Raw genomic sequence first — 27,217 nt, 5'->3', positions numbered from 1 at the left:
GTGCACAGAGAGATATAAACCCCAACTGTCCAAACCCCCAACTATTGGGTGCACAGAGAGATATAAACCCCAACTGTCCAAACCCCCAACTATTGGGTGCACAGAGAGAAAACCCCCAACTATTGGGTGCACAGAGAGAAAACCCCCAACTATTGGGTGCACAGAGAGAAAACCCCAACTGACCAAACCCCCAACTATTGGGTGCACAGAGAGATATAAACCCCAACTGTCCAAACCCCCAACTATTGGGTGCACAGTAGATATAAACCCCAACTGTCCAAACCCCCCAACTATTGGGTGCACAGAGAGAAAACCCCCAACTATTGGGTGCACAGAGAGAAAACCCCCAACTATTGGGTGCACAGAGAGAAAACCCCAACTGTCCAAACCCCCAACTATTGGGTGCAGAGGTAGATATAAACCCCAACTGTCCAAACCCCCCAACTATTGGGTGCACAGAGAGAAAACACCAACTGTCCAAACCCCCAACTATTGGGTGCACAGAGAGAAAACCCCAACTGTCCAAACCCCCAACTATTGGGTGCACAGATAGATATAGATGTAAACCCCAACTGTCCAAACTCCCAACTATTGGGTGCACAGAGAGAGAGAGAGAGAGAGAGAGAGAGAGAGAGAGAGAGAGAGAGAGAGAGAGAGAACCATGCTACTCTTATTTATCATCTGGTAGATGCACTTTCCAACAGGACAGCACTAACCACAGCCTTTGATACACACATGAAACTGGTTCACACAGGAAAACACAAACTGGGCCTATTCACAGACGGGGAGGGGGGATATTCTATTATTAATCAGCTGACCGTAATATGTTCCAAACGGCCCACATCATAAGAGATGTTACTTCCGGTATTGTTTTCTATTGAGTCATCTCGGAAACATCCTCTCCCTTCATTTGAGTAATCTATAAAAAAACTAAATCCAATTACTTTTGTACTTTTCTTGTTTGTTTTTTTTACCGTATTTTAAAATACATGGGTGAAATTTAGCTCAGTAGACCATTCACCTGAGGTTTTTTCCTGTTCAAACCAGTGCCCCACTACTGGTATATCTTAAGACTGATATGTACTGTCCTGTTTATGGGAATATGCATACAAAAGATTCCCTGCAGCTTTATTGGTAGAAATAGCGAGTGAATTTCTTCTCACACTCTTGACAGTGTTGAAATAACTCTTTGTTAGACGTAGCTTTGAGTTGGATGGCAAGTTCACAATACGACATCCTTGTTTAAGTACTTGTCCAGGGAAAGACTTAAATATTATACAAGAATTACCAAACAAGTCTGTCATCTACAGTACATCTCCTTTTATTGACTTTTAATATATACAAACCAAATGGAAATCTTGCCCACAATAAGGATAAAATGTGATAGACTAATGACAATAGCAGCCATGTTTATATGAATATTTTTGACAATTAATTACTATACATTTTTAATTTTTTAAAATTAAATCAGCGTTTAAATATTATGTTTTTAAAACATTTGCTTTGGTGGGTTTTCTAGTTGATAATGTTTAACAAATAGTGGTATATTTAACATTTATTGACATAAATATCAATACCGGTAACCAATAAACAATTTTAAATTACAATATGACCACATTAACCACTAAAGAAATTGTAAAAGAGTTTTAAAATTCAACAATATAAAGTCAATTTAATTAGCAGTCCGAGTGTCCAGACTAAACATGTACACATACACTATGTCACATTGTCCGATACAACATCTGGGAGTCTCTTTCCTAAGAAAGCATATGTCACTTGGCCTCTGTTCGGAATAGAACTTTAATAAATTGTTGAAATCCAAGGAAGTAGCTAATCTCAGTTTTTGCCAGATTTCTTCTGAGAAAGGTTTATTTTGTCTCCCATGCTCAAAGCCATACCCTGCAAACAAGAATGTAAAACTGATGAGCAAATAAAACAAACATCCTTACATGTCAAGCTATATTCACATCAGTGTTTTTGCAAGTGGATTGCTATACAAAATTGTGTACTTTTAAGCTGCAATTAAACACTGTGTTATTGAATCACTAAAAAACTTGCGTGGGGAAAACTGCCCACTGATGAACATTCTCCCCACATAATGAATGCCTGCTCACGAAAACCAAAATATGAAAAAGGTACTGTGCATATGCACATATCAATAAACTTGTATTGAACTGCATGTGAAAGCATGTCAATGGAAAGCGGGCCGTAGACTAATCAGTATTTTAAAAACATTTTCTTTAAGTGTGTTGTCATTGCAATGATTGAGCAATACTTCTCATGTAATACGAAGATATACTTTGAATATTTTTGCACACAGAAACATGCACAATTAAGCACGCAGAATTGCATTTATGGAAAGTGGGTATAAAACTAACCGTTGAAATTAACAAATATTCACAACCCAGTATTTCAGCTATAATAAAATTATACTGCAACAGGATTATTTTATGCCTAGAACATATCACATAGAACACACGACGACCACGACTCGAAGACAAGCACCTGCAGCAGACACCTGTAGTCTGTAATATAAACACCTGCAGCAGATGACTGTACTGTCTGTAGTATAAACACCTGCTGTAGTATAAACACCTGCAGCAGACGACTGTACTGTCTGTAGTATAAACACCTGCAGCAGACGACTGTACTGTCTGTAGTATAAACACATGCACTGTCTGTAGTATAAACGCCTGCAGCAGATGACCATACTGTCTGTAGTATAAACACCTGCAGCAGACGACTGTACTGTCTGTAATATCAACACCTGCAACAGACGACTGCACTGTCTGTAGTATAACACCTGTACTGTCTGTAATATAAACACCTGCAGCAGACGACTGTACTGTCTGTAGTATAAACACCTGCAGCAGACGACTGTACTGTCTGTAGTATAAACACCTGCAGCAGATGACTGTACTGTCTGTAGTATAAACCCCTGTACTGTCTGTAGTATAAACACCTGCAGCAGACGACTGTACTGTCTGTAGTATAAACACCTGTACTGTCTGTAATATAAACACCTGCAGCAGACGACTGTAGTCTGTAATATAAACACCTGCAGCAGACGACTGTACTGTCTGTAGTATAAACACCTGCAGCAGACGACTGTACTGTCTGTAATATAAACACCTGCAGCAGACGACTGTACTGTCTGTAATATAAACACCTGCAGCAGACGACTGTACTGTCTGTAGTATAAACACCTGCAGCAGACGACTGTACTATCTGTAGTATAAACACCTGCAGCAGACGACTGTACTGTCTGTAGTATAAACACCTGTACTGTCTGTAATATAAACACCTGCAGCAGACGACTGTACTGTCTGTAGTATAAACAGCAGACAACTGTACTGTCTGTAGTATAAACACCTGCACTGTCTGTAGTATAAACACCTGCAGCAGATGCCCGTACTGTCTGTAGTATAAACTCGTGCAGCAGACGACCATACTGTCTGTAGTATAAACACCTGCAGCAGACGACTGTACTGTCTATAGTATAAACACCTGCAGCAGACGACCATACTGTCTGTAGTATAAACGCCTGCAGCAGACGACCATACTGTCTGTAGTATAAACGTTACAGAACTCTACAAACCTGACTCTTGGCTCGGATTCGGATGTGTCCTTGAACTGGGGCATCTTTGCCAAGGTGAGCTGGTTTCTCAATGCTCAGATTGGCCAACACGTCCTCCCCGAATATTGATCGGGCATACAGGTTAGCAGCCATAAAACCACAATTCCCTGAAATAGCCTGGTAACAAAATAATTACAATTTTTTATTTTTCAAAATCTTTTAACAAAGAGACCATTTCTATATTGTAAATTACAGTTAAACATGCAAAATTCATCACTTCAGTTTTTCTTTAACTTCAAACAAATTAAACATGCAAACAAACTGACAAACCAGTTTAGTACAAGCAAAATAAAACAAAAAGGAGAATTTTCTCCACAAACAAAAAAAGGGAAATAAACTGAAGTAAAATATACTGACAATCAAAAGAAAGTATACTGATAAGTTTTTAGAGATGGTACAAACAACAAAAAACACATGTTGCATTGTACTTTCTTTTGATCGTCAATGCAAACCTCCATCAAAGGTTAGTTTGCTGTAACATTTTATCAGTAGGATAGTTGATAGGTACACATTTTCCTTTTCATTTTAATATTATTTAAAATACACCAAAAAAAAGGAAGAAAGGAAACAAAAATGGTGAAAATGAAAATTGATCTGGGCAAGTTTATATTAGTTGTGTTACAGCAAACATGTTTTTAATTTTGGCTGGCCTTGTGTAATGACAATGAACTGACAGGTATTTTCAAACAAGCAAGCACAAATCATGCACCTTCAATAATTGTAATCATATTTTATTCAACAACAAATTAACTCCTTTTCAGTAATGACTGCACCTATTCCAAAAGTGCATTTAAATAACAAATACTAATAATGATGGCAATCCTCAGCATGGACAATGTGTACTGGAGCCGTATCAACAACTGGAAGGTAAAGACTCAGGGCCCCATCCCTGACCATACCAAATTTATCTGGGCAACAAACAATTTGTTTTAAACATAAAAAGCAAGCAGCAACTCCAAGAATTGATATTTAACATGCTTGCTTCTTTTTAATAATTCCATGGATAAATCATTTCAAGGGATTCCAAATCCAACAGCAAAAACTTTCAAATGGGAGAGGAATCAAAAAGAAAATGAAATTATTATTTGTTTAATGACACCACTAGAGCTCTAGATTAATTAATTGATTGGCTATTGGATGTCAAACATTTGGTAATTCTGACTCATAGTCATGAGAAGAAACCCACTACATGCTTCCATTAGCAGCAAGGGATCTTTTATATGCACTTTCCCACAGACAGGAAAGCACATACCATTGCCTTCAACCAATTGTGGTGCAATGGTTGGAACCAAAAAAAACCCAATCAGTTGAATGGATCTGAGGTGGTTTGATTCTGCGACACAAGCACCACAGAAGAGCGCTTAACCAACTGTGCTAAATCCCGATCCCCAAAAACATTCAAACAGGGAACAGGAATCAATGTTTACTAAGGAAGGCACATGCGGGGGACATTGAAGGGTGCGTAGAAGAGTACTTGGACTTGCATTTGTGATGGCTACCTTCTCTGGCGTGAGGCACTTCATGTTGGTGGTGCCCATCACGTGCTCCAGGAACTGGTACAGGTCGAGGATGTTTGTGTTCACGGCCACCTTGTTCTCCCACTCAAACTCTGCCCACATCTGGCGGAACTCTGTGTCTGTGCAGTCACCTGGCACGATGTAGTCCATGATGTCGATGTGGATGTCGTTTAGAACTACGCAGTTACGATCACTGGCCGCTCCACTGACGTCATACACTGAAATATAATTGACATCATTCAGGTAACTATAGTTACGATCACTGGCTGCTCCACTCACGTCATACACTGAAATATAATTGACATCATTCAGGTAACTATAGTTACGATCACTGGCTGCTCCACTCACGTCATACACTGAAATATAATTGACATCATTCAGGTAACTATAGTTACGATCACTGGCTGCTCCACTCACGTCATACACTGAAATATAATTGACATCATTCAGGTAGCTATAGTTACGATCACTGGCTGCTCCACTGAAATGTAATTGAAATCATTCAGGTAACTATAGTTACGATCATTGTCCGCTACACTCACCTCATACACTGAAATATAATTGAAATCATTCACATAAAAATCATTCAGATAGCTATGCAGTTATGAGCACTTACTGTGCCATTCACACTGTAAACAGAAATATATTTGATAACCATTCTAATAACTAGTCACCAGCATTGTTATCCCACTGACTTCATAATCTGAAAAATATCTCACCAAGTCCTAGATCAGTAAAACGATTGCTGTACTTGTGGACACTCATCTTAATTCATGATAAAAATTATAAATTTAATTTTTAATTGATTTGCAAAATGTTTCCTTTAATAATACAACTACATTAATCATGGTAGTTGAGAAATTTCAGTTTTTAAATATTAAATGGTCCTCTGTTACAGCAGGTACTGCAGGTACTGCTGTACATTCTGAAGCAAAACAAGAATAACGCAAAACAACTATATTTTTTATACAAACCTATATTGCCAAAAATTATTCCATTTTCCGTGGAAGCAACTTTGACATTTGCTTTAATGTTACAGAAGTCATGGGGAGCCATTGTTAGGGGTTGTGGCTTCTCCACCAACTTTAGATCACCTGAAACAAGAAATCATGGAATACAGAACAATTCAACGGTACAAGTAAGACATCTGTACTAAGAATTATTCCAATTAAAACCTTTTAATAAAACAAAATACAGCTAGATGTACAACACACGTGAAATATGGCTTAAAACTGATACCATATCAACAACATCATACCAACAGTCAGCACAATCACATTTATTTGGTTTATCACAGTTCTTTACGTTAATATGTGACTGCAGTAAGTTTCTTCTGGAATGACCTTTGACCGAACAACTGTGTAGAAGTGTTATTACACAAACATTTCTTTCTTTGCTTATAATACTTGACCTGACCTCTCAACCCGTGTACATTTTCCCTTTGGTAGGACTTAACAGCCAACCACTGGCTACAATATCCTTTTGGGCCATTGGTGTGAAACAAAATTACATATTCTTTGGAAGACTGATTAAGCCACATGCACCAACATTCATTTATATATCGGCCTGCCACCTGTTTGCCAATGCACTCCATTTATTGAATAAATATTGTTTCAAAACCCCCCCCCCAAAAAAACCCCACCACTATACACCAATAACCCATTCTAAAAAGATTACATCAACGTACCCAAAGTAGCCAGCTCCAGTGTGAGGTTCTGTAGTGTGTCTGAGGTCTGGTTGACGATGAGAACGTCCAACACGATGTCGTACTGGTTTACATTCACATATGCCTCTGCATACACTGGGTCAGAAAACCCAGTCAGTTGGGTCACCTACACAGTCGAAATTGTACAGATATAGTAAGCATGTATTGGAACATTTATCATGTGTTAGAACATTTATCAGTTTCTGTTAGCGTCTAGGGTAAATCTAACTTATGTAAGTGTACATATGTAATCACACTAATGTTTGGCTTTATTTTAGTAAGAAAAGCTTTGTAATTGTAGTTTTAATATCTGTTAATATATAACAAAGTTAATTGATACAGTATTTTACTGCTATACAAGACAATTGGTGAAAGTTTGGAGAACGTTTGTATCTAAATGTATGTGTTTATTTTACCTTCTTCAGCTTGGATGTAATATCTGTTAATATATAACAAAGTTAATTGATACAGTATTTTACTGCTATACATGACAATTGGTGAAAGTTTGGAGAACGTTTGTATCTAAATGTATGTGTTTATTTTACCTTGTTCAGCTTGGATGTAATATCTGTTAATATATAACAAAGTTAATTGATACAGTATTTTACTGCTATACATGACAATTGGTGAAAGTTTGGAGAACGTTTGTATCTAAATGTATGTGTTTATTTTACCTTGTTCAGCTTGGATGTAATATCTGTTAATATATAACAAAGTTAATTGATACAGTATTTTACTGCTATACAAGACAATTGGTGAAAGTTTGGAGAACGTTTGTATCTAAATGTACGTGTTTATTTTACCTTGTTCAGCTTGGATGTAATATCTGTTAATATATAACAAAGTTAATTGATACAGTATTTTACTGCTATACAAGACAATTGGTGAAAGTTTGGAGAACGTTTGTATCTAAATGTATGTGTTTATTTTACCTTGTTCAGCTTGGATGTAATATCTGTTAATATATAACAAAGTTAATTGATACAGTATTTTACTGCTATACAAGACAATTGGTGAAAGTTTGGAGAACGTTTGTATCTAAATGTATGTGTTTATTTTACCTTCTTCAGCTTGGATGTAATATCTGTTAATATATAACAAAGTTAATTGATACAGTATTTTACTGCTATACATGACAATTGGTGAAAGTTTGGAGAACGTTTGTATCTAAATGTATGTGTTTATTTTACCTTGTTCAGCTTGGATGTAATATCTGTTAATATATAACAAAGTTAATTGATACAGTATTTTACTGCTATACATGACAATTGGTGAAAGTTTGGAGAACGTTTGTATCTAAATGTATGTGTTTATTTTACCTTGTTCAGCTTGGATGTAATATCTGTTAATATATAACAAAGTTAATTGATACAGTATTTTACTGCTATACAAGACAATTGGTGAAAGTTTGGAGAACGTTTGTATCTAAATGTACGTGTTTATTTTACCTTGTTCAGCTTGGATGTAATATCTGTTAATATATAACAAAGTTAATTGATACAGTATTTTACTGCTATACAAGACAATTGGTGAAAGTTTGGAGAACGTTTGTATCTAAATGTATGTGTTTATTTTACCTTGTTCAGCTTGGATGTAATATCTGTTAATATATAACAAAGTTAATTGATACAGTATTTTACTGCTATACAAGACAATTGGTGAAAGTTTGGAGAACGTTTGTATCTAAATGTATGTGTTTATTTTACCTTGTTCAGCTTGGATGTAATATCTGTTAATATATAACAAAGTTAATTGATACAGTATTTTACTGCTATACATGACAATTGGTGAAAGCTTGGAGAACGTTTGTATCTAAATGTATGTGTTTATTTTACCTTGTTCAGCTTGGATGTAATATCTGTTAATATATAACAAAGTTAATTGATACAGTATTTTACTGCTATACATGACAATTGGTGAAAGTTTGGAGAACGTTTGTATCTAAATGTATGTGTTTATTTTACCTTGTTCAGCTTGGATGTAATATCTGTTAATATATAACAAAGTTAATTGATACAGTATTTTACTGCTATACATGACAATTGGTGAAAGTTTGGAGAACGTTTGTATCTAAATGTATGTGTTTATTTTACCTTGTTCAGCTTGGATGTAATATCTGTTAATATATAACAAAGTTAATTGATACAGTATTTTACTGCTATACATGACAATTGGTGAAAGTTTGGAGAACGTTTGTATCTAAATGTACGTGTTTATTTTACCTTGTTCAGCTTGGATGTAATATCTGTTAATATATAACAAAGTTAATTGATACAGTATTTTACTGCTATACAAGACAATTGGTGAAAGTTTGGAGAACGTTTGTATCTAAATGTACGTGTTTATTTTACCTTGTTCAGCTTGGATGTAATATCTGTTAATATATAACAAAGTTAATTGATACAGTATTTTACTGCTATACAAGACAATTGGTGAAAGTTTGGAGAACGTTTGTATCTAAATGTATGTGTTTATTTTACGTTGTTCAGCTTGGATGTAATTGTAGTTTTAATAACTGTTAAAGGGACATTCCCGAGTTTGCTGCCATTTTTAAGATGTTATAGACTAACAGAGATTTTTAACGATTATAATTACATATCAAACATATTTTTTCTGAAGTAAATATTATTGGCTGTATATTAAACGTGTCTCTGATCGTTCTAATATTTATACTTGTTTAAATTTAATTTTATTTCCAAAAATATAATTTTTTCATACGTACAAAATTATTTGAAGACAACATCCAGTTTGGGCTTCTTACAAATATTAAGACGACCAGAAACACACTGAATATACAGACACTGATATTCTACACCAGAAAATATATTTAATATGTAAGTTTAATCGTACAAATAATTTATTAGTAGGAAACATCTGATAATGCAACAAACTCAGGAATGTCCCTTTAATAATATATAACAAAGTTAATTGATACAGTATTTTACTGCTATACATGACAATTGGTGAAAGTTTGGAGAACGTTTGTATCTAAATGTATGTGTTTATTTTACCTTGTTCAGCTTGGATGCTCCCATAGGATCACTCTCTTTTTTGGAACTCATGCCGAGGGCTTGGGAAAGGGTCAGTTCAAATAGATTCTAAAATAAACAGGTAAACTCAGCTTAAATAATAGCAAAAAACTAGAGCATACTAACATCAAAAAGTAGCAAGGAAACAGTAAAAATGCCTACAATTGTTGTTAATTTTTCATACAAGAAGCCAGGAAACATTTTATTCAGTATCACGTTGTGATTAGCAATGCAAATTTCAGAGATAGCTACACAATTCTAAAATGTTAATGATAATTGCCACTAAATTTTCTACTGATCACGAACTGTCACTAATAAAAATTTTAAAACCAAAATGGTCCCCAACAGCCTACACCAAAGAGATCTGTTTGTGACAGCACAGACTTCAATCTACCTCAACAATCATATTAATTAGGAACAATGACCACAATAAAACACACAACTGAACAAAACAAAGGTACTAAAGAATCTGTTGTGATCAAGACAGTGTTCATAATCTGTTTAATTAAAACCACTTACCTCTCCTTGTCCGAGATCAGATCGGTTAAAGAGTTGAGAGAAATTTATTGGGTCATCCGCCTGAACACGTACAACTTTCTTCTGGGCAGCCTGCAAAATGATAATAATTGAGTTGTAGTACAACACGTTAAGTTTTCATGAGACAGTTGTTCAAACGTTAGTTAACCTTAATCGGTGTAAAACCCAGAACTCAATCAACATAAATAACAAATGAACACATAATGTTGATTTCGAACAACTAAAGGTATCCATACATAATTAAATCCGAAGGTTATTTTGTATTTGAGCAGAAATAAATAAAAGGAATACAGTCAGACCTCGTTACAATGACCGTCGTTATTGCAACATTTATACTATCCGACCACAAATTGTCCGGAACAAACATACGTCAATGTTACTTTGTTCGTTACACCGGAATTCACACATTCTGACACATAAGGAACAAACATGCATCCGGCGTCTGAAAACACCTCTTTACAACAACATTACATAATCACAGATGCCATAGGATGTTGGCAGTACCCACAGCTACTTGGCATTCTGGATCTCCTCGTGAGCCAACAATGTTAAATGATGTCTGAATTACCTATGTCGGTTAAATCTGCAGACATGCATTGCTTTTGAAAATAATCCTTAAAGGATTAAAGGATTATCTTCAAACAATCTAGTCTTCTATTTTTATGACATTTTGTAAACGAAGTAGGTACCAGTCGTAGATGTTTTTAACCACGGAATAATTAGATTGACCATGAATGCGCCTTGATTAATAATAATATATTTAATGGTTTTTTTTAATGTACGTGTTTTTGTTGTTTTTAATAATTGCAATGCATTTAAATTAATTAAACTATTAATCATTATTTTTTCTTATGTCATTTTGGCAAAGGAGATAACTTCATTCAAATTCATTTGCTATAACGGCAATTTGGGGCGGGACATAGCCCAGTGGTAAAGCACTCTGTGATCAATGCCCGTCGGTGGGCCCATTGGGATATTTCTCCTTCTAGCCAGTGCATCACCACTGGTATATCAAATGCCGTGGTATGTGCTATCCTGTATGTGGGATGGTGGATATAAAAGATCCCTTGCTACTAATAGAAAAATGTAGCTGTTCTTCTCTCTAGAACTATATGTCAAAATTACAATCAATGTCTTCTAGTGGTGTCGTTAAACAAAACAAACTTTTTTACGACAATTTCGATATAACGACAATTTCGATATAACGGCAATTTCAATATAACGACAATTTCGATATAATGACAGGGGTGCACAAATCGGTTGTCCGCGCGCCCAGGACAACCAAAATATGTTGCGGGCAACCATTCTTTGTCAAACAGTTGCCCGACGGGCAACCAAGAAAATCATAAAACAAGTAAAATGAAAAACAAAACTTCCCGACAGTCACGGGCAATTCAAAAGTATCGAAACTGATAACTTGACTGACAGGCCATATAAATATCGGTTGTAGGAAAGAAAGAAACAGGAAAAAAAGAAACAGGAAAGAAAGAAACGGAAAAAAAGTAACAGGAAAAAAAAGAAACGGAAAGAAAGAAACACTACATTTTTACTAAAATTCCTTTTTAAATTTTTTTTATTTATATATAATATTTCCCAATTAACTTACCCAATTGAGTTTTAATTGACATTGAGTCCTTGACCTATCCAATGGGTTCTTTAAATGTCTCAATTATCATTGTCTTTAAGAAGCCCTTTAAGAAGCCATTCTCTAATTGACCCATTCAAAGGATAATCCCTTCTCTTTATGTCCTCAGATCTATCACTGGCCTCGGTGGCACAGTGGTTAAGCCATCGGACTACAGGCTGGTAGGTACAGGGTTAAAGGCTGGTACCGGCTCCAACCCAGAGTGAGTTCTTAAGGGCTCAATGGGTAGATGTAAGGTCACTACGCCCTCTTCTCTCTCACTAACCAACTAACAACTAACCCACTGTCCTGGACAGACAGCACAGATAGCTGAGATGTGTGCTCATGGCAGCGTGCTTGAACCTTAATTGGATATAAGCACGACAATAAGTTGAAATCAAATCAATCAGATCTATCCCTTTATTTTATCCAGTATATGGCCTCCCAGATGGCTTCCAACTTAATTACCCATGATATCAATATAAAAGATGTGAGGGAGCACCATTCCTCAGAATCATTAGTATAAGGGTGCATGTACTGTATATGATTTTATTTATATTTTATATTTCTGAAATGCAATGATGTGCCAGGACCGTGTCAATGGTTCCAAGTCCATTCCTGAGTTTTTGCATGGAGTCGGACACAACATTCGCATTACCAAGTGCTTATGACCTAAATTATACAAAGAAATTCATATATGAGAATAAAATTGTCAACAAAGTATGAAATAAAACTGTTTCTTTCTTTCCGTTTCTTTTTTTCCTAGCCAAAACTGTTTCTTTCTTTCCTGTTTCTTTTTTTCCTGTTTCTTTCTTTCCGTTTACCATAAATATCCACCCTAACGCTGCCATCCACTCAGCGTCCATCGTGCATGATTTTGACGAGTTCAATGCAGACAGATACGTTTCAGAATGGTGGCTATTAGCAAAGGGCACAAGACATGTGAAAGGCCACAAACTACACCAACAACCATCCAGTTCTGAGCTAAAAATTTGGCTAAGCCATTTTCTATCTTCCGATGTGAACAATCTATCCAACACCTAACATATAATAATAATACCAAATATTAACGGATCTCGCGACTGGTAACGAGAAGCAGTGTCATCAATTCAGCATAACAGTGTTTGCTTATTTTAATAATCACAGTTATTAATTTTAACGGCAACATGTATGCAAGAAAAGTCTGAAAAATCTGTAGCGTGTTATTTTAACTTTGTAAAGTCTTTGAGCCAAAGTAATAAAAACGGACCGAAATTGCGTGTCAGTTTCAATACACATGCTAGTTCAGGGCCAAAGACGAGTTCAGCTAGACCGAGCAAAACAAAAACATCTGCTAAACTGGTTTATGTGCTTCATGTTAAACCCAATGTCCACGTCGGTAACCAATCGCATAGTTCGCAAACGTTTGGAAAATGTTTTTGGCTGTTTTCAGTGCATATAGGTCACACTTGACAGTCAACTGAGACTGTTGCACATGTCAAAAGACATTGTTGCGACATTAAACAATACGATTACACGCAAGTAAATCTTGATGTAAATTTGTGAGAAAAACCCACCACCAAATAGTTGTTCGCATCAATGAATACTTAATTGCTGTTTCGTTTGTTTATTTCCGTTGTCTTTGTTAATTTCGCGATCGTGGGAAAGGAACATGCAGTATTTATACAAATTGCGGTTAAACGTACACTGAATACAATTAGTTAAAAATAATCATGATATTTGTTAGATAAAATATTATATCAATTTGTTGACTGTGAGGTGACATCTCAAAAGTTAGCTAGATTTTAAAAAGACCATAAAATTTGAATTCATTATCTTTTTAATCAAAACCTTTTGACGTAAATGGATAGTTGTCGTAACATGAAGTCAGCATTCTTAGGCTACGTATTTTACAAGCTGAAAAAGATACATTTTCATATTCATATATAAATACTCTATACAGTACTACACAAAACAATTTTGGCTAAAACATTTCATTATGGCAACTAAAAATCCCATGTGGCAATTTTTTTGGCAACAGGTATTTTTAATCCTGGATGAGCCCTGAGTTCATCAAAGTATTATGACTGAGAGCCCAAGCGAGATCGAACCACCTCTGTGGATCCATTCAGCTGATTAGGTTTTTTCTCGTTCCAACCAGTGCACAACAACCAGACAAAGGCTGTGGTATGTGCCTTCCTGTCTGTGGGAAAGTGCATATAAAAGATCCCTTGCTGCATTAGGAAAAATGTAGAGGGGTTTCCTCTGATGACGAGTCAGAATTACTAAATGTTTGACATCCAATAGCCGATGATTAATTAATTAATTAGTGTGCTCCAGTGGTGTCGTTAACAAAACAAACTTTTTTTCAGCCTAAGCGAAGATGAGCTGTAGATAAATAATGTTAATGATAATAATAAAAACATTTTAAATTTCAGTTTCATTTTAAAGACAGTTCAAAATTATATTCATAAAACGTTTTATGAAATATGTGGGCAACCAAGAGATGATGTTGGGCAACCAAACTTCAGCTACTGGTTGCCCACCGGGCAACTATCACAATTTCACATTTGTGCACCCCTGAATGACAATTTCGATATAAAACAAAATGACCCAAATACGAAGGTGGTCATTTAACGAGGTCTGACTGTATATGAGACTAACTCAGGGATAAATTTAACCATGCTTTAAACAATTGGGCCCTGGCCTCCAAACAAAATTTGAATTCTCAGAGGCCTTACTTTACATCACAGTGTATAACATGCAAAATTCAATGATAATGTACATCAGCGTTTAAAATTCCACATGGTGAAAATCTAGAGGTAAATCATATTAATAACATATAAAGAGTGGCATCTCTTTGGAGGGCAAAAACTCACCTATAATTTGATGAATTTCTATTGTATTTAATCTGTTTTATTTGTTAAGCTTTAACATAATGTGTAAAAACAAGTCTCTTAAGAGACCACAAGGGCTTGGCCTCTTCAACATGCCAAAAGCCTTGTATTCTGCTTATAAAATATTTAGTCTGGACTCCAGTCTTTGATAGCATCTTAAGACTTTAACATCAAGACAATGCCTACAACCTGCATGTGTTTGATGCCTTTAGAGATTCGAGTCTAATTTTAGAAGCATGGGCACTGGTTTAGCTCTCAAAAGGAAATAATATCAGTAAATCTTTTAACGATCAACAATGGACCATCTCAAGCATAATGAAGGGAAAACAAGACAGATATTCACTTAGAATCTATTGGCCAATAGTCTCTACACAAGACAGATTACTATGCATGCAGTGGGAGCACCAACATTACATATCTACACAACTAGAACAAAGCTTGACCTCCTGCTGTGCTTTCTCCTCATCAATCTTGGCAGCCAGCATGAGTGACAGTGACCCGCGACAGTCGGTGTTAAAAATCTCGTGCATCAGGTCAGTTTTCTCAGCCAGCACACGCAAACACACAGCAATCCGGTCAAGGTCGTCATCAGTCAGGGGCTGAAAACACAAAACACACTTCATATTAGGCAACTTAGAACATTTGAGTCTTGCCACTGCATTTGTGCTCATGCCTCAATAACGATCATTCTTGTTTAGTTGTTCCTCACAATGAATCAATTGTATTTTTCTTTTTTCCTAAGCACATTTTAAAACTTATTGGCTTAGCAATTGTGATTTCATTTACTAATTACAAGAGTGTTAAAAGCTTTGTGTTGGTATTTGATGTCAAAGTTCTCAGCTATCACTGCAAACAAATATTATTCCTTTTTTCTATATGTAAATAACTGCACTTTACGACATTACCAATTAAAAAAAATCACCTGTTACAACCATAATATAATATGATAATAATATGTACGTTTTCTGGCACCCATTAATGTGACAGTATACACTATGATTCAAACATACCTTAGTGGGTAAACCCGATTTGCCAAGATGAATAATAGTTGCCATGATTAGCATGGATTCCGCAACAAAAGCCTGCACAAATAAAATAAAATATTTAAAATTGTTAAACAACCCATACTCAATGACTTAGAGAAATCAGTATAGAAATATAGTGTTTAGATATGTGACCTTAAAATGTAAGAAGTTGAATCAGGCTTCTAACAATACAATACTATAAAATTATTTTATTTATTAATAGCCTTTTTTCTTTCTTCATAATACATTTATGTTCATTCAACACCATTTAAATGTTATATCTAACTTCGACTGATGATACAGTAGACCGAAACCCACGTAATGAACATTTACTTCAAGTCAAAACTGCCTGTATTCCTTATTCAGCCCATGTGTGTCCACTGATAACTTGCTAATCGATCATAATGTATGATATCAGTATTTTGTTGAAAACGTACGTTTTGTTTCTTGGTATCCTCAATGAGATTGATATACCGAAGCGCTAATTTCGTCAGAGTGGTGGCCAATGCAGCTCCCATAAAAAACTCGCCATCCAGGAGGTACTGTCGTAGAGATGGTCTGGAATGCAACAAATGCTGCCTTATTACAACTGTTAAAACACCAAACTATATGCAAATCTATTTTAAATCATCTGAAATATCAACTAATATCAATTAACTGTTTGCGTTATCAAAATCCAAAATGTTAATAATGATAAATTCAGAAGAAATGTATATTGGCCATATCTTTTTGTCATGTGTTTAATTGCATTAGTTTGCCACGAATGTCCAAAACTATCTTTCCAGATGTGGTATAACCGATGATAAATACCGTTCTTCCTTCTTGGTAGGAGTGGTGGTGCTGAACGCACTCTGTGTGGCATATGTACCATCCGCCGTCACAAGTCTCTGCACCGCACCCCCAGCTTGCATTTCTAAAACATGTTGAGACGTCAGTCAGACAGATCACACTCACTGCAGATTCATGTAATGTCAACTATAAGTCTTTAACTGATAATATATGGAGAAAAACAAAGTTTATTTACCTTAGCTTGACGCCCAACAGCCCATGTATTTTTCATGCCGAGATATCGTGAAACATTTGTTCATTCATTCATTCATTGTTCTCTTTCTGCCAAGGTGGAAAAAACATGTTTTTCTTCATATTATGTACATTTTTCAGACCTGAAGAACATTTTTTGGCAATGTAATACTATAAATAAGAGATAATACAGGCGTACAGCGCATGTAGTTTGTGAATTGATTGTATAATAAACTGTTAGGCTATTTTCCCTCACAGGAATTCTTATGTCAACATTTTCCATCTATGACACTTACCATCATCTTTAATGTCACCAGCAGCCTTTTTAATTTCGTCATCAACTATTGGAATCTAAACATAAAACAAAAATTCCATGAAAGTAAATGTCTCTCCTACTAAAAATTTTATTTATTGTCACTGATAATTGCATCTACAGATGTTCATCTCAAAACATGTTAAAAAAACACTTAAAAAAAGAAAAAACATTTTTAAAAATCTATTATCTAATTAATTTAATGAATTTAAAGTTTTGAGAAACCTACAAGATGATCATGTATGTATGTAACTATAGACAAAGTTTCAATGATCCAGGACACAGTTTTGGAGCTAAACATGAAACATTAACATTGAGCAAAACACATAAGTTGACAGTCATGACCACCATTGCGAAAACTTCGTAAAGATGAGACAATAAATCACTTTACACAAAATGTCATTCATACCTGCTGACATCAAAATATTTAATTAGTATGCAGATAGACGATTTTAAAATGTGAGACCAGCTAACCATATCTACAATCATTTGAGCACCTACCACAGAATACATTTAAAACAACTATTCCAAGTGACACAATTTATCATATGATGAACATCTAAGTGATGAACACGTACGTCTCCAAGCGACTGTCTGATGAGAGTCATTACGAGCTGAATGTCTTCAACACTTGTACAGTATTCACCTAGAATCCACATCGCGGCTCGGTGGATTCTGAAAAAAAACAGAGAAATATTTTCAAATAAACATTGTAAATTATTTGTAATTAATATTTAATTCATTTAATTTTATTAGCTATAGGGATGATTTTCCATTTCAGATTTTGCCACATTCCGTTTCAGATTTTTGCAAATTCCTTTTCCCCCCCCGCCATTTTTGTGTGTTCAGTTAGTGTCATGTTTTATTATTATAAACTATATCCATTTATGTTTTATTGTTCCAGCTCTGAGCTTGTTGACTATTGCTATTTTTTTAAATACCTGTAAACATTTTTGTTGACACAAACTTAAAAAAAGAAGAAGTTAAGTAATGTTTACTTGCCACTAATAAAGACCAAAAAAAAGAGGTGATGTACCATATTTTCTGGTGTATAAACCACACCACTTGATTTCAGACAAACCGCACCTGTAACTAAGCCGCAGTTAAAACAAAGTCACAAACTTAATTACTGTTAATTATTGTTTGTATTTAATAATAATAAAGAGATCCATTCTCCCTTAAATTCAAACAATAAATAATTGTTGATTGTGTGGCTTTCAGTTTCATTTCATCTAATGGATTATGGGTAAGTTACGTAAACAAAACACACCGTTGACAAACCCCGCTATTTTCATGAAATTATTAACAAGAACTTACATTAGTTGCCCAAAAATATATTAATAAATAAATACATGATAACATTTTATTTGTTCCAGTACGATTACAAAGCGTGAACAAAGAAAAAAGTGCAAAAGTAAGAATTACTAGCACTCACTCGATTACACATGTATGTTTCTCTGTAACCTAACTAGCGTGCCGTGTGCACAAATTACATATTCAAACGAGGTCGGGTCAAGCTGGATATAGGCCAGTGTTAGTGAACTGAAACTAAGCACTGTTCTGTCGATCGTTTACAGTTTCGACACTGTTTTATAACTTTTAAACGACAGCTTTTTAAAAAAAATAAAAATTGCCCAGAATTATATATTCAGAGCCGGTTTAAGGATCTGCAGGGCCAGTGGCACAAATAACAGCGGGGCCCAATTCCCAAGATACATATTTTGCAACCCCCTCGGGGAGAGGGGAAAATGACCTGGGGAAAATAAATGTACACAATGCCTCACCGCGGGACCCCCTGAAGTGCGGGACCCGTAGCACGTTCTACATGTGCTACTAGAATAAACCAGTAAGAAGAAAAGTAAAATGCTATTTTGGTGTGCAATTTAGAAAACAATCGGTTCAGAAATAAATAACTTGTAGTCAATTCCACAGCATGAAAAAAGGTGTTCCCCGTGAGACCGACTATAAATGTGAATTGCTTCTGTACAGATTAACGAATATGCTCGAAGTTTTACGAAATTATGTTTTGCAACGAAAGTGTTGTGTAAATCGGGTATGCTTACAAATCGTAATAAGTATTATTAAAAAATATCGAAATTGAACATACTAGAAATCTTATTATATAATCAACATTCTAAAATTGTATTAGTACATGTTTATTTTTATATTTCAAGTTAAATTTCACTGTGTAAAGTGACACTGGTAAACAGTCATATGCTTTGTTACATGCTTATGGCAATTAAGCGTAACATCCGAGAACGAATGGTTCTGGAAGTGTTTAGGCAAACAAATGTCATGATTATTTAGATGATTAATAGATGCCATATAATAGTAAATGAAATGTGTGGAGTGTGTCGTTAAATAAAATATTTCCTTTCATTCACTTGTTAATTAATGTTTCGTTCACGAGAGAAGAAAGAAAAAATACACAGAATGCAGAAATAAAATGATATGCTCAGGAATTGTGATTACCATACTATTTAATTTACTTGGATGGAAGGAGAGAGTTGCACAGAATGACAAAATTAATATTGACTCATATTTTATAGACATTTTGAATACTGACTTCATGGACTTGATGGTGGGGAAGACTTCGAGCATCTTGGAGATGATGAGAACTCGCAGCTGTTCGAAGCGCTGGACGGCCTCGCGGACAAACACCAACACGTCGGCCGCCGCTAGCTCGTTCTGGTCGCCCAGGAACTCCATCAGCTGGAAGGTTAATTACAGGATATTAAACAGATCATGTTTATGTCTCGAGTGAAATAATTTTCAATTGTCACAAGCTTTATAAAGTGACGAGGGACATAAACATGAGACAAAATGGTAGCGAGTTTAATATCATATTTATTACCCGTACTCGGTTTTACTTTATATCACTCAACTTGCTTGGTTGATATTCCTCTAAGGCAGTGATAGATTTTTTTTTTTTTTTTAAATTTACTTGTCCACCGGACAAGTATACCACAAAATCTACTTGTCCGCCAACATTTCCACTTGTCCATCTATGTAGGACAGGAAGTGGATGCAGAAGGAAAAGTTATAACCCTGGGCTTTTCTTTTTAAACCAATTCGCTTGTTACTCTTCACTTCAGATTGCATGTAATTTTGTGACTCAGGGGACTGCAACAAATTGTAGAATTTTTTACAGTCGAGATAGTTTCAGCGTAAAAGAAAGTCATAAAAATTAGTGTTTTTGTTTAGGATTCAATGAAAACCAGTTAAATTGTTCACGAGCACATTCCATTCAGAACACGTTACTGGTTTTCAACTTTCACCTTCAGTTGAAGGCCTGGAAATAATTGTTTGGTGGTGCTTGTCAAAATCACCTGTCATAAATGAAAATGTGCGTATCACCAAATGTTAAAATAATGTTACTGACCATTGTTCTTTATTAATCATGTACTGTTACATATACTAGTACGTACAAGTTTACATGATGCAGTGAATCTCCTTTAAACAGTACCTTAAACCCATGGGCCAAATTGGGTGCAAGTAAGTTTGATCCATGGGTATCCAGTTTACAGTGGGGATTGACGTAAAAGTCTTTGTTGTATTCTATTCAGTATTAAATATGGAACAAGTAATAAAACTGTTAAATAACAACTAAATTCAAATGAGGATAAAATGATGCAATTTAATAACACTTAGCTTAGGACGTGGGTCAACTCAAAGGTATTCACGAGCTAAGACTATTGTCATAATTGTTATCAAGACCATGTTTATTTAACTCTCAAACCACGATATTTGTATAACATTTTGCGATGAAAAACCGCTTATTTTGTTGGGTTTTTTTGTGTGTGTGGGTTTTAAGTACAACAAATTGCTAAAAATGATGATACTATTTTGTAAAAAATTTTTATTTTACTTGTCCGTCGGATAACCACTAAGGTAAATTATGCTTGTCCAAGTAAATTTTCACTTGTCGGGACAAACATACAAGTGCTTATTTCGAATGCTGTAAGGCTGTAGTGTGCCAATCGATAATGTCATAATTTGACATAGAAGTGTTAACGTACATCCCACTTGGCGTTTTAGTGGGATGTATCACTTTGATATGTACCAAAATATTTTTAACCATATGGATAATAAATTACATTACTGACTCAAAACTGTTCAAATAGTCTCTTTGTTATACATTTGTTTTTGTTTTCTTGGGTTTTTTAATTTATCAACATACAACAGTCACATATTGAATAAAAATCAAAATTAAAACAAATTTTTTAAACTACAAATAACACAAGTAAAATATTTTGAATGTGACAACAAATCAAATTTCTTTAATCCATATTAAGAACCATTTTGAACACTGATTTCATTTTTTATTTTATCTAAGCACAAATTATAGTTTTTATTTTTAAAATTTCTTTGAGCAAAGTCACTAATCGAAAAGTTAGAACATCAGAATAATGATCCAATATACAATGTGATGTGCAAATTATTTCACACGTTATATAAATTTCACCTTTGACATGGTGGTAGCAATAATACTTTTATAAATTATTGTGGTATATCTAAATTTAACGACGGTAGCAGTTTTGCTGATTTCACTACATAACACTGCGGTACTGGAGTAATAGCATTAACATTAGTGTAGGTAATATAAGAGAGCAATTCCTATCGGACTTACCACAGGTACGATCGTGGTAGCCACATTGGGAAACTTAACACTGCACTGGTGAAGTGTGCGGACCAGCAACTGTCTGTACTTTCCGGTGTCTTCGTGTTCTACATTATTGGTGTTGACAACTTCTTTCTTTAACACCAGAACCATCTAACAACAAAAACAGAACATGGTACATACATCTTTGAACATGGTTACTAAAAAAATTGAACTAAAATAATTACATAACAATGAAATAATAAACAAAAATAAAAAACATTATAATGTTTACTAATTCTCAACATCTAATCTGTAAGTATTTCCCATGGTATTGTTGTGTCAAACTTCTCGTCATATGATCTTCAGGTATTTTCTGTTTTAACCTTTGCTATTTGGGTTCATACTTTCTTGAACTCATTTTATTCTAGTGTATCTAGATCCATCTTGACTTATTTTGTATTTATTTTTCAAAGTAGTTTTTAAAGTTCCAGGAAAGGAGCAGTATTATGTAAAAAAACATAGTTATTAATATTACGTCACAAACACTGACAAAATCTTTAACTCTTGACCATTAAAAGATATTGAATCAACAAAGAGCGAACCTCTTCAATGGATCGTGACGTAACCAGGTCCAGGGCTAGTGCGAGCGTCTTCTTGCGGACCTCGAGATCCGGCGCACTCAGCACTCTGAGAATGTCCATCACCAGTTCCTGGGTGAAACAAAGTGATTACAGATTAAAACACAGCAGATCACAAAGTGGGGCAAAACAAAATCAAAGGAATGACCTTACCATATTGTTTATACAATAACTATTTGTGATACATGGTTCAGCATTTACAGAAGAAACATGTTGTCACCACATGAGCTGTGTGTTTTTATCAGCAAACAGTTATTACATGCTAAAAATAAATGGATAAAATCATATTAACGGCAATAAGACACTAGTCATACTATTTTGACACTAAACTAATGGGTTCTGCACTTAAATGTTTTGTTAGTAAATAGAAAGTGGCCTTTCACTTGATTTACTTTCATACACTAGTAACAAATATCAAGTTTTCCACAGATACTTGACTAGAAATATATCTTTCTATTTGTAAATAATCAGACTACTGTAGAAATACTGTTTTGATAACTATAACAGCACTATCAGAGAAGGGACATTTAGAAAACAATGTCTAGAGAGACATACCTGTAGAACCTTCTCGTGAACTGGCACCTCCTTGAGGGCTATCAGTCTGTCGAGGACAATCAGCTTGACGTTGTTATCACTCTCTTTAACAATCAGCTCAATGTAGCAGGTCGCAGCTGCCTAAATAACACAACCACCGCTCATTTTAACACAAACACAACCAATGTAATGACTGGGAGATCAACACACATATTAGTTTTTGTAATGGTTATATGATAAACACTGATGTAAAACATCATTTAAAAGTAAATTCTGAATTGATCTTTGAAAAGATGAAAACTTAAATAAAGGTAAAATATTTTTAGAATTTCAGATCAAATCTAATCTATTTTATGAAAATAACCCTGGATGAAATCAGATAAAAGGCTAAAAAATAATATCCCTGTATCAGATCCTCCCCAACTATACCACATATCCATGATGCTAACACATCAAGAAAAAGTAAAATTATTGCACTTAAAAATAGTCATTACATTTTTAAAATTCTTTTACAAATTTGTCTGCTTTTATTAGAGAACAGCTCAACTGCAGTAGAACACAAGTATGCCTAACTGGCCAGAGTCTTGTGTTTGTTTACCTTGATGGCTGTAGGGGCATTTGACAAGGTGACGAGAGTTCCCGCTGCTTCATAGCGCACCGCTGGGCTGGACGAGTTCAGGAGGTTGTAGATACACCGGATAAACCGCGCTCGCTCGGAGGGATTGGCGTGACACACCTGAAACACAGCAGTTACACTTCAGCTTTTTCACACAAACAATATCGTTACGTTAATCATTTATGGTTTGCTTAAGGAATAAAACGCAAAAACATGCAACAGAATAGTGCAAAATCACATAAGTACGACTAAAATTGTGCATGGTGAATATATTTCATATTAAATATGCAAAACGTTAATGCAGCCTTTTTATTATTGTAGTTACAAAGTGTATTCAATCTGGCCATGCAGTTTCAATTTTTGTTTTTTTCAATCCACCAATGTGTCTAATAAGCATAACGCCTGAAAACATGACAAGGGTGATAAACTAATTATTTCTTTGTTGATGGTTTCACTAATTTTACATTCAAAACAACATTTTCACTAATATTCAAAGGAAGGTAGATTTTCTTTTCTTTATAAAAAAAACCCCAAAATTATTTAATCCTAATTCATTAAAGTAAATTAGAGGGAAAACCCACCTTGTAGATGAGCTCAACAATAACCAGTTGAAGGATGTCGCCAAACGATGTCACCTGGTCGATACAGCTACTCAGGTAATTCAGGGCTCGCTCCTACAAGATGTTACAGATAAACAATGTACATAAATCCGTTTAGTTTAGTTTAGAAAACTAGTCAAGATAGAAGTCTTAAAATAATTCCTCAAAAGTTTGTCTATTGATATACATGTAATATCAAAGCTCATTAATATCAAAAGGAACGCCTCTCTTACAATCTGTTGTCCATTGGTCACACTTCCAAACTTGCTAAAGAGAAACCAGGCTTTTGACAACTGGAACAGAAGGAAATAACTAGGTCATCATTCACTTGTAGATACGAGAACTCACCTGGTCAGCATGAATGAGCATCATGAAAGCGTTTCTCTTGCACGACATGTCTTGTTCCCCATCGAGAAAATTAGCAATTAGCTCAGGTGCATCCTGGATCAAGAAATCAAAATTCCTGAAAAACAAACAGTGTACTAATAACAGAGGTGAAATCTTAAATATATACTTGTATGAATGGCATCACAAAATGAATATTACGTTTATTACAACCATGTTACAATCAAATGAACAGATTAAATATCAGGATGGTTGTAAAACAAATATGTACAGCACTATTTTGTGACCGAAATGGTCACTAATGCGACGAAAATATTGGTATGGTAAAAAACCCAATGACATTTGTTGACATCACTGTGCAGTAGGACCACTTGTTTCTTTACGGAGTTGTCCAACTAATCACTGTAAATCTCCATTATTAATTTTTTGTATGATTCGGAATTCATAACTGATTTTGGTGACAATCATTTAACAAAAACAATCCAGATACTTAGATAGGTGTGTTATTTTAATATACACAACCATTTGACGCATCTCAACTGATTTCGATTTTGTGGATAACTAATGTAATCAGCCGATTTATTATGGAGTTCCACACATATACAGGGCTACCACTGGCACCTGCCAAATTCGCTGATTGTGAACTTTAAAAACAACATGCAAATTTTATTTAAGTATAATTGTTTCAGGACTAGCACTGGGTCAGACGAAAATTTAGCCAAATTATCTATCAACATTCAAATTTTATAGATGCCCAGTTATTTTATATTGTAAACTGATGGCAAGTGTGTTCTGTATTGTGATTGGTTAATTACATTCTTTTTCCAAGATCAAATAGACAATAACACCCATCATTAGAAAGTGACGTCATCAGCAATTGGAACAGGCAAAGTTGACGATTCAAGGGTCTACAGATAGATTGTAACCAGGTATTTTTTTCAAGAAATACCCAATATACAGTTAGTTACATTGAAAAACGATCCAGTTTACAATGGACATAACCTATATTGAGTTTTTAGATTTGCGGATGTTATTGTCTATTTGATCCCGCAAATTTAATTTTTGACCGAAGGCATTACACCTGCAAATCTAAAAACTCAATATGGTTATCTCCTAAGCAAAATATCAATTAATATATGAAATTCTTTTACTAAATTATAATAAAATTTGTAATTGCAGAAATTGGTGAGTGCAAGAGCTAGCTCTGAATTTCATGTGATAATTCATATTTTCTTACAAAATAACTGCATTCCTGCAATTTTTGAAGTATAACAGATAATTTGGTGGAATGTTCTGCTCATCCAGAGCTGGCCCTGATTTACACAAGTGATTCACTACCCATTCACCAACCCCTGCAATTAAGAAACTGTTTATAACAAAAAATATGCCATTGAAAAAAACCCACCCTGAATAGTCTAAAGCAAAAAAGTGCATTGGAAAACTAAATCCACCACAGCAATCTCCACGGCATTGCCAATTGCTGAGGGCAATTACAGGGGTTGTTCACTACAGTCTGTTTGCGTGAAATGGGAACCGATGAATTGGCATATAACTAAATCTTATATTAAAAAATATTACTGAGCTTTAAACCCAAACCAACTCAAAAAAAGTTTTTTTTAAATAAACTTTTCTGTGTAAATAAAAAATTTCTTAACAAATTGCCATCAAATTACAGATTAATCTCATTTTAATACAGGGGTGAAGACAAAATGCTAGAACAGCTGTAGCTGTATTGCTATCGAAGTAATCAATAAAGCAGTACACTGAGACTAAAGGTAGGACCATGCATTTTCTATGTTGGCTATCACGTCCAGGTTGCTCTCTCACCATTCATACTGTAATGTTCACATTGTAATCAAACGTGCAGAATGGAACCTGAGTATCAAACAATGAATCAGTGGGCAAGTACTACAGTACATGTACCTGGCAATGAATCAGTGGGCATGTACTACAGTACATGTACCTGACAATGAATCAGTGGGCATGTACTTCAGTACATGTACCTGACAATGAATCAGTGGGCATGTACTACAGTACATGTACCTGACAATGAATCAGTGGGCATGTACTTAGTCCATGTACCTAACAATGAATCAGTGGTCATGTACTTCAGTACATGTACCTGACAATGAATCAGTGGGCATGTACTTAGTCCGTGTACCTAACAATGAATCAGTGGGCATGTACTTCAGTACATGTACCTGACAATGAATCAGTGGGCATGTACAGTGGGCATGTACTTCAGTACATGTACCTGACAATGAATCAGTGGGCATGTACTACATGTACCTAACAATGAATCAGTGGGCATGTACTTCGGTACATGTACCTGACAATGAATCAGTGGGCATGTACAGTGGGCATGTACTACAGTACATGTACCTGACAATGAATCAGTGGGCATGTACTACAGTACATGTACCTGACAATGAATCAGTGGGCATGTACTACAGTACATGTACCTGACAATGAATCAGTGGGCATGTACTACAGTACATGTACCTGACAATGAATCAGTGGGCATGTACTACAGTACATGTACCTGACAATGAATCAGTGGGCATGTACTTCAGTACATGTACCTGACAATGAATCAGTG

At 35.1% G+C, this 27,217-nt stretch overlaps 2 protein-coding genes across 4 annotated transcripts in view; both read right to left on the bottom strand.

Annotated features, from left to right (window-relative positions):
• Positions 1-1,305: 1,305 nt before the first annotated feature.
• The window catches only part of LOC121371785 (coatomer subunit beta-like), a 66,590-nt gene continuing 40,678 nt past the window's right edge, over positions 1,306-27,217 (bottom strand). For 2 of the 3 annotated variants that reach the window (XM_041497928.1, XM_041497926.1), the window contains exons 5-24: positions 24,622-24,736; positions 24,256-24,348; positions 23,657-23,794; positions 23,080-23,199; positions 22,489-22,596; positions 21,914-22,057; positions 19,850-19,995; positions 17,862-17,958; positions 17,267-17,321; positions 16,761-16,863; positions 16,388-16,508; positions 15,936-16,007; positions 15,369-15,524; positions 10,408-10,497; positions 9,871-9,957; positions 6,842-6,986; positions 6,129-6,248; positions 5,122-5,372; positions 3,599-3,754; positions 1,306-1,899 (exon numbers count right to left, since the gene is read on the bottom strand). In XM_041497928.1, the coding sequence (XP_041353862.1) occupies positions 1,837-1,899; positions 3,599-3,754; positions 5,122-5,372; positions 6,129-6,248; positions 6,842-6,986; positions 9,871-9,957; positions 10,408-10,497; positions 15,369-15,524; positions 15,936-16,007; positions 16,388-16,508; positions 16,761-16,863; positions 17,267-17,321; positions 17,862-17,958; positions 19,850-19,995; positions 21,914-22,057; positions 22,489-22,596; positions 23,080-23,199; positions 23,657-23,794; positions 24,256-24,348; positions 24,622-24,736 (2,380 nt within the window). In that variant the 3' untranslated portion in view covers positions 1,306-1,836. The remainder of the gene's footprint in view (positions 1,900-3,598; positions 3,755-5,121; positions 5,373-6,128; positions 6,249-6,841; positions 6,987-9,870; positions 9,958-10,407; positions 10,498-15,368; positions 15,525-15,935; positions 16,008-16,387; positions 16,509-16,760; positions 16,864-17,266; positions 17,322-17,861; positions 17,959-19,849; positions 19,996-21,913; positions 22,058-22,488; positions 22,597-23,079; positions 23,200-23,656; positions 23,795-24,255; positions 24,349-24,621; positions 24,737-27,217) is intronic. The other variant, XM_041497929.1, reaches the window with a different exon arrangement.
• LOC121371788 lies at positions 1,907-3,587 on the bottom strand. The gene is made up of 2 exons (XM_041497934.1): positions 3,000-3,587; positions 1,907-2,962 (listed from the first exon to the last, which is right to left on the bottom strand). Exons 1-2 carry the CDS (start codon positions 3,448-3,450, stop codon positions 2,253-2,255), a joined length of 1,161 nt encoding a protein of 386 aa, XP_041353868.1. The 5' UTR covers positions 3,451-3,587; the 3' UTR covers positions 1,907-2,252.

This window comes from Gigantopelta aegis, chromosome 4, assembly GCF_016097555.1.
Source record: "Gigantopelta aegis isolate Gae_Host chromosome 4, Gae_host_genome, whole genome shotgun sequence".
Taxonomy (NCBI): domain Eukaryota; kingdom Metazoa; phylum Mollusca; class Gastropoda; order Neomphalida; family Peltospiridae; genus Gigantopelta; species Gigantopelta aegis.
This window is presented reverse-complemented; position numbering and strand designations above follow the sequence as displayed.